This window comes from Sphaerodactylus townsendi, linkage group LG01 (assembly GCF_021028975.2).
Source record: "Sphaerodactylus townsendi isolate TG3544 linkage group LG01, MPM_Stown_v2.3, whole genome shotgun sequence".
NCBI lineage: Eukaryota > Metazoa > Chordata > Lepidosauria > Squamata > Sphaerodactylidae > Sphaerodactylus > Sphaerodactylus townsendi.
In genome coordinates this window covers 8,448,352-8,463,369 of record NC_059425.1, presented here as the reverse complement: position 1 = coordinate 8,463,369, position 15,018 = coordinate 8,448,352, and the positions used below count along the sequence as shown (strand labels likewise).

The 15,018-nt window shown below is 49.7% G+C and overlaps 1 protein-coding gene across 1 annotated transcript in view; it reads right to left on the bottom strand.

Moving 5' to 3' along the window:
• Positions 1–2,488: 2,488 nt before the first annotated feature.
• The window catches only part of LOC125436486 (SH2 domain-containing adapter protein E-like), a 15,989-nt gene continuing 3,459 nt past the window's right edge, over positions 2,489–15,018 (bottom strand). The window contains exons 2-5 of the mRNA XM_048503519.1: positions 14,206–14,469; positions 12,325–12,505; positions 6,022–6,141; positions 2,489–2,996 (exon numbers count right to left, since the gene is read on the bottom strand). Coding sequence (XP_048359476.1) covers positions 2,804–2,996; positions 6,022–6,141; positions 12,325–12,505; positions 14,206–14,469 — 758 coding nt within the window. The 3' untranslated portion in view covers positions 2,489–2,803. The remainder of the gene's footprint in view (positions 2,997–6,021; positions 6,142–12,324; positions 12,506–14,205; positions 14,470–15,018) is intronic.

The window sequence follows — 15,018 nt, the reverse complement described above, 5'->3', positions numbered from 1 at the left end:
ATTTGACACCTGTGGTCTACTCAGACAGGCAGCAGAGAGACCTTTCACACCGCCTGCTGCCTGGTCTTTTTAACTGGAGATGCCGGGAATCGAACTCGGGCCCTTCTGACAGCGAAGCGGAGGCTCTCCCGCCGAGCCACCGTCCCCCTCCAGCCCACAGACCTTTGCTAGGATTTTGCACAGCTCTAAAAACGGGCCGCCGGCCCTCGCCGGAGATAACATCCGAGCCCACCCCTCGCCAGAGCCAGCTCGAACCGTCCCTCTTTCTTTGCAAAAAGAAGCGGGAACCTCTCAAAATAAATCCTCTTCCCCGGGTCGGGTTTCCCCCGCTGACAGAATTGCAGGAAACACACGCTCCCGGCTTCCGCTCCCAGCCCCACACAGAAGCCCGGAGGATCGCTGACGGGTAAAGATAAATTTTATTCACATCCTTGTCTGCGCCGACCCACTCGAGCGCATAAAGCTGCTGGCTATAGAGTCAGGCCGTTCCTCCGTCGAGGGCTCGCTATCGCCTGCTCTGACTGGCAGGCGCTCTCTGGGAGGAGATCTTTCCCATTGTCTCCCATCTGGCCCTTTACACTGGAGGTGCCAAAAGGCTGAATTTGGGACCTTCTGCGGGCCAAACAGATGCTTTGCTACCAAGCCGCTTCCTCCATTTTTACCCGCCCTACTACTTGGGTGAGAATCAGTGTGGCACAGGGGTTCAGGTGTCAGACTAAGATCTGGGTAACCCGGGTTCGAAACCTCACTCGGCCATGAAAACATACTTGGGTCAGCTGTAGCGTAGCGCCAGCGTGGTGGTCAAGAGCAGGTGCGCTCTAATCTGGAGAAGAAGAAGAAGAGTTTGGATTTATATCCCCCCCTTTCTCTCCTGCAGGAGACTCAAAGGGGCTTACAATCTCCTTGCCCTTCCCCCACTCACAACAAACACCCTGTGAGGTAGGTGGGGCTGAGAGAGCTCTGAAGAACTGTGACTAGCCCAAGGTCACCCAGCTGGCGTGTGTGGGAGTGCACAGGCTAATCTGAATTCCCCAGATAAGCCTCCACAGCTCAGGCGGCAGAGCGGGGAATCAAACCCGGTTCCTCCAGATTAGATACATGAGCTCTTAACCTCCTACGCCACTGCTGAACCGGGTTGGATTCCCCGCTCTGCCACTTGAACTGTGGAGGTTTAGCTGGTGAACCAGATTAGCTTGTGCACTCCAACACACGCCAGCTGGGTGACCTTGGGCTAGTTACAGTTCTTCAGGGCTCTCTCAGCCCCACCCACCTCACAGAGTGTTTGCTGTGTGTGTGTGTGGGGGGGGGGGGGAGGAGATTGTAAGCCCCTGTAAGGAGAGAAAGGGGGGATATAAATCCAACTCTTCTTCTTCTACTCACTCTCAGCCTGGCTTAGATAGTACTACAGAGACAGCCTAAAATATGCATGATCAAGACGGGACTTCAGCTAAACTTGGAGGACATAAGAACATAAGAACAAGCCAGCTGGATCAGACCAGAGTCCATCTAGTCCAGCTCTCTGCTACTCGCAGTGGCCCACCAGGTGCCTTTGGGAGCTCCCATGCAGGAGGTGAAAGCAATGGCCTTCTGCGGCTGTTGCTCCCGAGCACCTGGACTGTTAAGGCATTTGCAATCTCAGATCAAAGAGGATCAAGATTGGGAGCCATAGACCGACTTCTCCTCCATCAATCTGTCCAAGCCCCTTTTAAAGCTATCCAGGTGAGTGGCCATCACCACCTCCTGGGGCAGCATATTCCAAACACCAATCACACGTTGTGTGAAGAAGTGTTTCCTTTGATTAGTCCTAATTCTTCCCCCCAGCATTTTCAATGAATGCCCCCTGGTTCTAGTATTGTGAGGACGTCTATACACTACCCTAAAACTATCTGCAGACTAGTCCTGGCGTTCACCCTCTGGAAATCTGTGGAGTAGCAGCCACCCGTGTTCCCACTCCGTGTCTTTCCTTGCAAGAAGCTTATCTCCGTTTTCGGTACAGCTTGTTCTATCCTCTACAGATTTAAAAGCATGTTTGGGCCATAATGAGAAAAAAAAGGGGGGGTGATCTTCAACCCAGACCCTCACTCCAGGGCCTGGGGTACGGAAGGGAACCCCTTCCTCAGCGGTTTCCTCGCTTCCGACCTCGCTCTCTGACCCTCGCTGCAAACCTTACCTCTGTCCTTCCCATTTTCCCTTTTGCGTTTGGTTTCAGTTGTGGAAGAATTCTCAAAACCCTGACAGATCCTGGGGAGTTTGTGTGTGTGTTAATTTCATGAGAGGGAAATCTCACTAGCGTGGTGTAGTGGTTAAGACCGAGTGCACTCTAATCTGGAGAACCGGGTTTGATTCCCCGCTCTGCCACTTGAGCCGTGGAGGCTTATCTGGGGAACCAGATTAGCTTGCCCAACACAAGCCAGCTGGGTGATCTCGGGCTAGCCACAGTTCTTTGGAGCTCTCTCAGCCCTGCTCACCTCACAGGTTGTGAGGGGGGGAAGGGAAAGGAGATTGTAAGCCCCTTTGAGTCTCCTTGCAGGAGAGAAAGGGGGGATATAAATCCAAACTCCTCCTCCTCTTCTTCCTCTTCCTCTTCTTCATATGAACGGCTGTCGGAGCAAAATTACCTGGAAGAGAATTGCATTGCACGAAACAGCTCTGTGACAAGGAAGGAAAGAGGTTAGAGGCAAATTTAGTATTTTGGGTAATGCGAGCTGGGGGACTGTTATGGTCCCTGGTTGCTCTGGGGGCCGAACATGGCTACCGACGCACACCCCTGCCCCGTTCCTCCGGCCAGTTCTGACGCGTGGGGCTAGTGGGTCTTGCCAGGGCTGGGAACGGGGTGCCGGAGGGTCATGTGCTCGGCTCCTTTGAAGGGCAGTTTCTCGGCGGAGTAGTAGCGCACCACCTCGGGGACGCTGTCGAAGAGTCCGCCCGTCTGGTCGAGGGTGTATTTGTGATCCTTCGTCTGGGCGACGATGATGTGGACGCAGCCCTGGCTGGTCCTGGGGAAGAGGAAAGAAACGAGGCTGCCTTAGATTGGGGAACCTGGTTCGCCTAAACATAAGAACATAAGAACGAGCCTGCTGGATCAGACCGGAGTCCCTCTAGTCCAGCACTCTGCTACTCGCAGTGGCCCACCAGGTGCCTTTGGGTGCTCACCTGCAGGATGTGAAAGCAATGGCCTTCTGCTGCTGCTGTTCCCGAGCACCTGGTCTGCTAAGACATTTGCAATCTCTGATCAAGGAGGATCAAGATTGGTAGCCATAAATCGACTTCTCCTCCATCAATCTGTCCAAGCCCCTCTTAAAGCCATCCAGGTTAGTGGCCATCACCACCTCCTGTGGCAGCCTATTCCAAACACCAATCACACGTTGCATGAAGAAGTGTTTCCTTTGATTAGTCCTAATTCTTCCCCCCAGCATTTTCAATGAATGCCCCCTGGTTCTAGTATTGTGCGAAAGAGAGAAAAATGTATCTCTGTCAACATTTTCTACCCCATGCATAATTTTATCATATCCCCCCTCAGACGTCTCCTCTCCAAACTAAAGAGCCCCAAACGCTGCAGCCTCTCCTCATAAGGAAGGTGCTCCAGTCCCTCAATCATCCTTGTTGCCCTTCTCTGCACTTTTTCTATCTCTTCGATATCCTTTTTGAGATGTGGCGACCAGAACTGAACACAGTACTCCAAGTGCGGTCGCACCACTGCTTTATATAAGGGCATGACAATCCTTGCAGTTTTATTATCAATTCCTTTCCTAATTATCCCCAGCATAGAGTTTGCCTACCTTGGTGTTCCCTATTCTGGCTGGCAGCCGTGCTGGCAGAGATCCGACAACATGCGAAACCACGCTCGGCTTCTAAGTACAGTTAGTGCGGCTGCTGGATGAGCATTCAAATAGCCATTTACCCCGGTTTGGCCTCCTTTTTCCCACAAAGCTCCGAACCGAGCACTTAGCCAAGGAACGAGCCAGAATTACGTTCTTTCAGCGTAGCATAGTGGGTAAGAGCAGGCGGATTCTAATCTGGAGGAACCGGGTTTGATTCCTCGCTCTGCCGCTTGAGCTGTGGAGGATTATCTGGGGAACCAGATTCGCTTGTGCACTCCGACACACGCCAGCTGGGTGACCTTGGCCTAGCCACAGTTCTTCGGAGCTCTCTCAGCCCCACCTACCTCACAGGATGTTTGCTGTGGGGGGTGGGAGGAAGGGAAAGGAGATTGTCAGCCCCTTTGAGTCTCCTACAGGAGAGAAAGGGAGGATATAAATACAAACTCTTCTTCTTCAGTGGCGTAGGAGCAGCAGTGGCATAGGAGGTTAAAAGCTCGTGTATCTAATCTGGAGGAACCGGGTTTGAATCCCAGCTCTGCCGCCTGAGCTGTGGAGGCTTATCTGGGGAATTTAGATTAGCCTGTACACTCCCACACACGCCAGCTGGGTGACCTTGGGCTAGTCACAGCTTCTCGGAGCTCTCTCAGCCCCACCTACCTCACAGGGTGTTTGTTGTGAGGGGGGAAGGGCAAGGAGATTGTCAGCCCCTTTGAGTCTCCTGCAGGAGAGAAAGGGGGGATATTAATCCAAACTCCTCCTCCTCCTCCGAGTCCACTGCTCTTAACCACTTCTCCTCCTCCTCCTCCTCCTCCTCCTCCTCCTCCTCCTCCTCCTCCTCCGAACAAGAGCTTGAGAGCAGCCAGCCGGGAGCGGCGTTCAGAAAACAGACTCCTCGCTAGGTACCCGTTAGCCCGTCCCTTCTACCAACTCAATGCCTCTCTCGTTATTTTTTTAAAAACCCCTTCCTTTCTCTGCTCCGATTGTTTCAACGGCAGGGGCTCAGCATCCTGAGGAAGGAAACGTGGGCCGCACCCCGGCCAGTGATCCTCCACTTGCAAGCCAGCGCCAGGCAGTAGAAATAGAAAGGCCAAAAGGGGCAGCGGAGGGAACTGGGGGAGGGAGGGGAGTCCATCTTTGACCCCCTCGTGTAGGTTTGGAGCGGGGGTAGGGGGTGGGAAATGAAAGCCGGCCCCGAAAGCTGCTGGAAGAAAATGAGGCCTGTATTGAGAAGGGCCGGGCCTCGGGCCTTTGTGGGCAAGGCTGATGAAGAAAGACGCCCAGAATTGTTGGCGTACACAGTCAGAGGCTCTTTTATTATGTATGTGGCAAATGCGGTACGACAACTTTGCGGGCGTGGCGCTGGTTTTACGGTACCCGCAAAGGAGTTATGTACCACTGAGAGGGAATGGCACTTTGCACGAGCTCAGGGGCCCACTCGATTCCCCCTCCACAACTTGCTCCTTGATAACTTTCTCTGCTTTTGGGGTTGCCCTGCTCCTCATCTCATAAGAACATAAGAACAAGCCAGCTGGATCAGACCAGAGTCCATCTAGTCCAGCTCTCTGCTACTCGCAGTGGCCCACCAGGTGCCTTTGGGAGCTCACCTGCAGGATGTGAAAGCAATGGCCTTCTGCTGCTGCCGCTGCTCCTGAGCACCTGGTCTGCTAAGGCCTTTGCAATCTCAGGTCAAGGAGGATCAAGATTGGTAGACATAGATCAACTTCTCCTCCATCAATCTGTCCAAGCCCCTTTTAAAGCTATCCAGGTTAGTGGCCATCACCACCTCCTGTGGCAGCATATTCCAAACACCAATCACAGGTTGCGTGAAGAAGTGTTTCCTTTTATTAGTTCTAATTCTTCCCCCCAGCATTTTCAATGTATGTCCCCTAGTTCTAGTATTGTATTGTAGTTAGTATTGTAGTTCTATTATCTCCCATGGCTTCTATCTGTGTGGGGTGGGGTGAATTTAACAGTGCAGTGAAGTGTGCAAAACATCGCAAAGGGAAAGAGCTGGATCTCTCTCCCACAGCACTGTTGCCCTGGCCTAATCAAAGCGGCAGCCCTCTTGGCTTCATTTAATGAAGAAACAGTAGATCCAGTTGCAGATTTTCTGAGCCCTGTGCACCACGGTTCTCCCCACCCTCGCCATTAGCCCCCCACTGAAACGTGGTCTTATTTTACCCTCCTCCCAAACACTCACTTCAGCGCAATGGAGTACTTGCTGGTGCCCGTCTCGCTGGTCCGCACCAAGTATCCGGCTTCCTTGCTGAGCTGCAACCGGTTCTCGGCCTCGGCTCGTGTGATGGCCCCGTGAAACCACCTGCACAAGAAGGACAAAATGAGGGTCTGAAAGAGGCGACGGAAGACAAAGTGAGGGCCTGAAGGAGGCGAAGGAGGACAAAGTGAGGGCCTGAAGGAGGCGATGGAAGACAAAGTGAGGGCCTGAAGGAGGCGAAGGAGGACAAAGTGAGGGTCTGAAGGAGGCGAAGGAGGACAAAGTGAGCGTCTGAAGGAGGCGAAGGAGGACAAAGTGAGCGTCTGAAGGAGGCGAAGGAGGACAAAGTGAGCGTCTGAAGGAGGACAAAGTGAGGGTCTGAAGGAGGCGGAGGACAAAGTGAGCGTCTGAAGGAGGCGAAGGAGGACAAAGCGAGGGTCTGAAGGAGGTGAAGGAAGACAAAGTGAGGGCCAGAAGGAGGCAAAGGAGGACAAAGTGAGGGTCTGAAGGAGGCAAAGAAGGACAAAGTGAGGGTCTGAAGGAAGCGAAGGAGGACAAAGTGAGGGTCTGAAGGAGGCGAAGGAGGACAAAGTGAGGCGAAGGAAGAGGCTTTTAAGAGGGAACATTTCAGGCCATCTTGGAACCCTTACTTGATGGAGGATACCTGAACACCACTCAAAGGCAAGAACATCTACTCTGGAGTAAAACACATCTGTCCATAGAGTCATAAAATCACAAAGTTGGAAGAGACCACAGGGGCCATCAAGTCCAACCTCCTGTCATGCAGGAACACACAATCAAAGCAAAAGTGGTCCAAGTGGTCCTGTGTTTTGACATGTAAAGGTCCACTCCCCCTGAACATGGAGGTTCCACTTGGCTATTCACAACTAACAACTAGAGCTAAATTTGAGTTCAGTAGCACTTTAAGAGACCAACAAGATTCTCGGAATATAAATGTCCAAGAGTCAACTCTATGAGTACAGAGTTTTGAAGGAGGATATTGATATAGTGGGCATCACAGAGACATGGTGGAATGAGGAGAACCAGTGGGATGCTGTTATCCCAGGTCACAGGCTCTACAGGAAGGATAGGACAGGGCGTATTGGGGGTGGGGTGGCCCTCTACATCAAAGAGAGCATAGTGTCACATAAAATAGACAATGCAGGGGGAACTGATTCCTCTACAGAAGCACTGTGGATATCAATACCAGGGGTGAAGCATAGTTTAACATTAGGAATATATTACCGTCCCCCTGACCAAAGTGCACAAGAGGATTCTGAGATGGAAAAAGAAATGAGAGAGGCCAACAAAAGCAAAAATGTCGTGGTAATGGGCGATTTTAACTATCCCCACATAAACTGGAAAAAATGCATGTTTCAGGTCATAGTAAGGAGAGAACATTCCTGGATATGCTAAAGTACTGTGGCTTAGAGCAAATGGTTGTAGAACCAACTGGGAGATAGATCCTAGATCTAATTCTATGTGGGACCCAAGGACCTGGTGCGAGAAGTCAGTGTTGTTGAGCCGATAGGGAACAGCGACCACAATGCTGTCCAGATTCAGTATCTCTGCATGCGAACAAGTGACAACTACTAATGTAGTTACATTAGCCTTCAAGAAAGGGAAATTTCTCTCAAAAGATGAGGGGGATAGTGCGTAGGAAGCTGAAAGGAAAAAAAATCAAAGAGAGTAAAAAATGTCCAAAGGTGCTTGGAGATTATTTAAAAACACAGTCTTAAAAAGCTCAGCTGGAATGTGTTCACTTGGGTTAGAGAAGGCAGCACCCAGTCCAAAAGAAAGCCACCATGGTTAACAAAGAGGGGCGTTGAGGGAAATTGTGGGAAAAAAAAGATGTCTTTTTAGAAAATGGAAGTCCAACTTAACTGATAAAGAATACCTGAGAGAGAACACAAATGGTGGCAAAAGAGAAACAAGTTAGCTGTAAGGGGAGGCAAAAAAAAGGATTATGAGGCACGCATGGCTGTGAACATCAAAACCAGCAACAAACAGTTCTTCAAGTACATCAAAAGCAGGAAGCCAGCAAGGGAAGCGGTAGGCCCGTTAGATGACAAAGAAAGGAACAAAGGGTGTGCTAAAAGATGACAGGGAGATTGCAGAAAAGCTGAATGAATTCTTTGCATCTGTCTTCACCCAAGAGGAGGTGAGGAAAATTCCTGCACCTGAACCAAGCTTCTTAGGAGGCAAATCCGAGGAACTAACGAAGATAGTGGTAGACAAGGAAGAAGTTCTGGCAGCCATTGATAAACTAAATGCTACCAAATCCCCTGGCCCAGATTGCATTCACCCAAGAGTTCTTAAAGAGCTCAAGCATGGGAATTGCTGATGTTCTCACTTTTAATATGCAGCTTATCCATGAAATCAAGGCTCCATCCCTGAAGACTGGAAGATGGCCAATGTCACACCAATCTTTAAGAAAGGACCTCGGGGCGTCCCGGAAAATTACAGGCCAGACAGTTTGACATCTGTTACTAGTAAGGTAGTATAATCAGTCATTAAAGATAAAATTATTAAACATGTACAAAAGCAAGACCTGCTGAGAAAGAGTCAGCATGGCTTTTGCAGAGGCAAATCCTGTCTTACAAACTTACTAGAGTTCTTTGAGGATGTAAACAGGCATGTGGATAAGGGGGAACCAGTGGACATTGTCTACTTGGATTTCCAAAAGGCTTTTGACAAAGTTCCTCACCAGAGACTATTGAGAAAACTCAGCAATGAAGGAATAAGAGGGGAAGTCCTCCTCTGGATTAAAAACTGGTTGAGAAGCAGGAAGAAAAGAGTGGGTGTAAATGGGAAATTCTCACAATTGAGAGATGTGGGGAGTGGTTTCCCCCAAGGATCCTCTGTGTGACCAGTGCTCTTTAACCTATTCATAAATGACCTGGAAGTAGGTGTGGGTGGCGTGGTGGCCAAATTTGCAGATGATACCAAATTATGTAGAGTGGTGAGAGAACCACAAAAGGATTGTGAGGAGCTCCAAGCGGACCTTGATAAAGTGGGTGAGTGGGCTAAGAAATGGCAAATGCAGTTCAATGTAGCAAAAATGCAAAGTGATGCACATAGGGGCAAAAAATCCAAACTTCACATACTGCGCTACAGGGGTCAGTGCTATCAGTCTGTAGACCAGGAAAGGGATTTGAAGCGTCTTAGTTGATAGTTCCATGAGAATATCGCTCAATGTATGGCAGCTGTGAAAAAGGCAAACTCTATGCTGGGGATAATTAGAAAAGGAATTGATATTAAAACTGCGAAGATTGTCATGCCCATATATAAAGCAGTGGTCGCGACCGCACTTGGAGTACTGTGTTCAGTTCTGAGTAAGCCACATCTCAAAAAAGGATATTGAAGAGATAGAAAAAGTGCAGAGAAGGGCAACGAGGATGATTGAGGGACTGGAGCACCTTCCTTATGAGGAAAGGCTGCAGCGTTTGGGACTCATTAGTTTGGAGAGGAGGCGTCTGAGGGGGGATATGATTGAAGTCTATAAAATTATGCATGGGGTAGAAAATGTTGACAGAGAGAAATTTTTCTCTCTTTCTCACAATACTAGAACCAGGGGGCATTCATTGAAAATGCTGGGGGGAAGAATTAGGACTAATCAAAGGAAACACTTCTTCACGCAACGTGTGATTGGTGTTTGGAATAGGCTGCCACAGGAGGTGGTGATGGCCACTCACCTGGATAGCTTTAAAAGGGGCTTGGACAGATTGATGGAGGAGAAGTCGATCTATGGCTACCAATCTTGATCCTCTTGATCTGAGATTGCAAATGCCTTAACAGTCCAGGTGCTCGGGAGCAACAGCCGCAGAAGGCCATTGCTTTCACATCCTACATGTGAACTCCCAAAGGCACCTGGTGGGCCACTGCGAGTAGCAGAGAGCTGGACTAGATGGACTCTGGTCTGATCCAGCTGGCTTGTTCTTATGTTCTTATGTTCTTATGATTCTATGAAAAATCCCAAAATATTGCTGTTCTCTCATGTGCTGCCAGAAGAGAATAAAGAGGAGACTGGATTTATACCTCACTTTTCTCAACTGTAATGAGTCTCAAAGCAGCTTAACCCCTTCCCTTCCTCTCCCCACAACAGACTCAAATCTAAGGCCCCTTCCGCACATGCAGAATAATGCATTTTCAATCCACTTTCAATGCACTTTGCAGCTGTGCGGAATAGCAAAATCCACTTGTGAACAATTGTGGAAGTGGGCTGAAAGTGCATTATTCTGCACGTGCGGAAGGGGCCTCAGTTTTCCGCTGCAGACCAATATACGCTACTGCCCTAAAGCTAATAATTAAGAGATCTCGTCTTCCATTAATTTATACCACAACAATTTAAGGACAGACCTGTAATTTGATCTCATAAGAACATAAGAACTAGCCTGCTGGATCAGACCCGAGTCCATCTAGTCCAGCATTCTGCTACTCACAGTGGCCCACCAGGTGCCTTTGGGAGCTCACATGCAGGAGGTGAAAGCAATGGCCTTCTGCGGCTGTTGCTCCCGAGCACCTGGTCTGCTAAGGCATTTGCAATCTGAGATCAAGGAGGATCAAGATTGGTAGCCATAGATCGACTTCTCCTCCATAAATCTGTCCAAGCCCTTTTTAAAGCTATCCAGGTTAGTGGCCATCACCACCTCCTGTGGCAGCATATTCCAAACACCAATCACACGTTGCGTGAAGAAGTGTTTCCTTTTATTAGTCCTAATTCTTTCCCCCAGCATTTTCAATGGATGCCCCCTGGTTCTAGTATTCTCCTTTTTCATTTGTAAATAGTGTGTCTGGGATGGGGGACTCAGATTGCAACTGTGGCAGCGGGGAGGGGAGGGGGGCAGGGTTAAACCTTCCTCTCTATTTCCAACCAAATGCCCCCTGGAAAACTGCAAAGGAGGCTCCGAATAGACTCCGCTCGCGCCTGAGATTTGCGGCCAGCATCTGGTTATCATCAGGGGTATTGTGCCTTTGAATATGGAGGTTCTATTTTTAGTCCGCCCGCCTAAAACTAGCCGATAGATGCACACATCCGGACTCCCGTCTAATCCCTTTGAGTCCCCCCCCCCCCTTTTATTTCTAAAGCTACTTATCAGAGTGGCCATGGCAACCTTTCCCAGCAATTAATTCCATCGTTTCATTAAGAGCTTCCCTTTGCGTGTCCTTGAACTTCCTGCCACTCCAGTCATTCAGCAAACGGCCTTGCGTTTCGGCGCCGGGAAAGGGAGCAAATTGTTCTTAACCGTCTCTCCTTTCAGGCAGCGCTCGTATCTTCATAAGCTTTTCATGACCACTTTTCAGGGACTTTTCAGTCTCGGGGGAATGAGTTTATAAAGGATGAGGGAGAACACAATGCGGTTTATAAAATTTTTCGCAGGGTGGAGAAGGTAGAGAGAGCTTTTGATTCCTCCACCATAATTTAGGGGCCTATAATGAAATGGTTGCCAAATAGCTTCAGAACGAAGAGGCATTCCGGTTCATTTAGCAAGTGATTTATCTGCGGGATTCATTACTAGAGGAGTAGCTCAATTTGGATTTAGTAGCACTTTCGTGACCCGCAAGGTTTTTGGACTGTGAGTTTTCAAAAGAGATCCCTTTGAATCTGATGAAGAGAGCTTTGACTCTCTGACAGCCCATACTCTAAAAAGGTTTAGTCTTTCAAGGTGCAACTGGATTCAAATCTCGCTCTTCTGCTGTAAATAAATAAGAGTTGGTTTTTAATCTCTTGATTTTCTCTACTTTTAAGGAGCCTCAAAGTGGTTTACAATCACAATCCCTTCCCCTCCCCACAACAGGCACCTTGTGAGGTAGGTGGGGCTGAGAGAGTTCTGAGAGAACTGTGACTGGCCCAAGGTCACCCAGTGGACTTCACATGAAGGAGCAGAAAGAAGAAGAAGAAGAAGAAGAAGAAGAAGAAGAAGAAGAAGAAGAAGAAGAAGAAGAAGAAGAAGAGGAAGAAGAAGAAGAGGAGGAGGAGTTTGGATTTATACTCCACCTTTCTCTCCTGTAAGGAGACTCAAGGTGGCCTACAAACTCCTTTCCCTCCCTCTCCCCACAACAGACACCTTCTGAGGTTGGTGGGGCTGAGAGAGTCCTGAGAGAACTGTGACTAGCCCAAGGTCACCCAGCAGGAATGCAGGAGTGCGGAAACACATCTGGTTCACCAGCCTCCGCCACTCAGGAGGAGGAGTGGGGAATCAAACCCGGTTCTCCAGATTAGAATCCACCTGCTCTTAATCGCTACGTGACGCTGGCTCTCTCTTAGGACAACGGCCGGTGTCTTACGGCTGTTTCTCCAGGGCTAAGGCGGGATCCACGTGCTCCCCATCGGCGCCAGGGTCTGCCGTCCCCGTGGGCTTCACCATCTTGGAGGGCCAGCTTCTCTGGCGGCGATGCTGCTGCCGGGGCGGCACCTGAGCTTCTTCTTTGGATGCTGCTGCTGCTCGCTCTGAGCTCTCAAACTGGACTGGAAGAGACAGGGAGATGGCATCAGGAGCGATGAGGGGGGTCTCATACCTTCACAGGCCCCAGCGGAGAAGGCGGGCCGTTTTTTTTACCGACGTCAGATAAATTTGTGGAGGAAGCAAGGTTTAGAAGAAGAAGAAGAAGAGTTTGGATTTATATCCCCCCTTTCTCTCCTGCAGGAGACTCAAAGGGGCTTACAATCTCCTTGCCCTTCCCCCCTCACAACAAACACCCTGTGAGGTGGGTGGGGCTGAGAGAGCTCCGAGAAGCTGTGACTAGCCCAAGATCACCCAGCTGGCGTGTGTGGGAGTGCACAGGCTAATCTGAATTTCCCAGATAAGCCTCCACAGCTCAGGCGGCAGAGCGGAGAATCAAACCCGGTTCCTCCAGATTAGATACACGAGCTCTTAACCTCCTACGCCACTGCTGCTCCTTTCACTTTCACTACGTCACTGCTGCTCCTAGCACTTTCAATCCACTTTCAATCCACTTTCAATGCCCTTTGCAGCTGGATTGTACTGGGCGGAATAGCAAAAATCCACCTGCAAACCATTGTGGAAGTGGATTGAAAGTGCGTTATTCTGCAGGTGCGGAAGGGGCCTTACTGGTTGCCCAGCCCCAGGTCAGGTGACCCTGCTGACTGCGGCCTGCCCTCCACACAAGGAAGACCCAGTCCTCATATCATTCCAAGGCAGGCAGGCTCTAGTGGAGGTAGTTGCAGGTCAACATTCAACAGGTGATGCTTCTTCCATGCTTCTTCTGATGTTTTTTTCCCATCATAATTCTTGTATTATTTTGATGGGGATCGAGCTGCTTTTTGGGGAATTGAACCTGTGGCCTTCTACATCCCAAGCAAAGGCTCATCCACTGAGCCACAGCTCCTACTCAGACTGGCTGAGGCTCTCCAGGGGCTTAGAAAAAGAAAAGGAGTTTGGAATTATACGCCGCCTTTCTCTCCTGTAAGGAGACTCAAGGTGGCTTACAAGCTCCTTTCCCTTCCTCTCCCCACGACAGACATCTTGTGAGACAGGTGGGACTGAGAGAGGTCAGAGAGAACTGTGACTAGCCAAAGGTCACCCAGCAGGAATGTAGGAGTGCAGAAACACATCTGGTTCACCAGATAAGCCGATGCCACTCAGGTGGAGGAGTGGGGAATCAAACCCGGTTCTCCAGATTAGAATCCACCTGCTCTTAACCACTACACCACGCTGGCTCTCAAGTGGAGAGCCAGCTGTTCCTTTAACTGGAGATGTCGGAGATTATTATTATTATTTATTCGATTTGATAAACCTCCGGGTTTGAACCCGGAACCTTCGGCACGCAATGAGAGCGAGCGAGGCAGAAAAGCGTTCTCCACTGCTAGATCACTTCCCCTGTTGAATTCCAGCCTGTCACACAGCTAAAGGCCCAAAAGCCTCGCAAGAAAAACTCCAGCTTTCCCCCACCTCTCCATTTACGCTAATAAACGCGCATACATTAGCTAGCAAAAATATGGAGAGATTCGCATAAATTAATACATTAGCATCAATCAAATAAATCACGATGATTTGTGATAATAAATTAGCATAGAGTGGAAACACACTCAGAGGTTTTTAGAAATCCACTTCGCTGCCTGGAGGCGATTCTTAACTCGCCACAGGCGACCAAATGATCCCCTATTTGTAAACCCCGACAGTTCCTCTCAGGGTCTGTCCGCTATACCTGAAAGAGCTTTCACAATTTGGTCCTTTTTCCACTCCCAGGGCTGTTCGTACTCAGCCGGCGGCCGTTCATCGTTCTCGGGCAACCAGGCGTCCGGTTGGGGACCCCCCACCTTCGACGGCTCATAGGGGGTGTCGTAAAGCTGAGGGGGTTTGACCGCTTGGCGCTTGACGGCGAGATCTCCCTTGTTGCCGGGGTCCGCTGGCTCATCCAGGAGTAAGACGGCTTTCACCAAAGGGTCCTTGGAGCCCCGCCTCCGGATCTCTGGAAGGGAAACAAAATGGAGTCACAAACACGGCACACTTCTAAAGGAGAGAAGAGTTTGGATTTATATCCACCCCTTTCTCTCCTATAAGGGGACTCAAAGGGGCTTACAAACTCTTTTCCCTTCCTCTCTCCACAACAGACTCCTTAGTTTGGAGAGGAGACGTCTGAGGGGGGATATGATTGAAGTCTATAAAATTATGCATGGGGTAGAAAATGTTGACAGAGATAAATTTTTCTCTCTTTCTCGCAATACTAGAACCAGGGACATCCATTGAAAATGCTGGGGGGAAGAATTAGGACTAATCAAAGGAAACACTTCTTCACACAACGTGTGATTGGTGTTTGGAATATGCTGCCACAGGAGGTGGTGATGGCCACTAATCTGGATAGCTTTAAAAGGGGCTTGGACAGATTGATGGAGGAGAAGTCGATCTCTGGCTACCAATCTTTATCCTCCTTGATCTGAGGTTGCAAATGCCTTAGCAGACCAGGTGCTCAGGAGCAGCAGCAGCAGCAGAAGGCCATTGCTTTCACCTCCTGCATGTG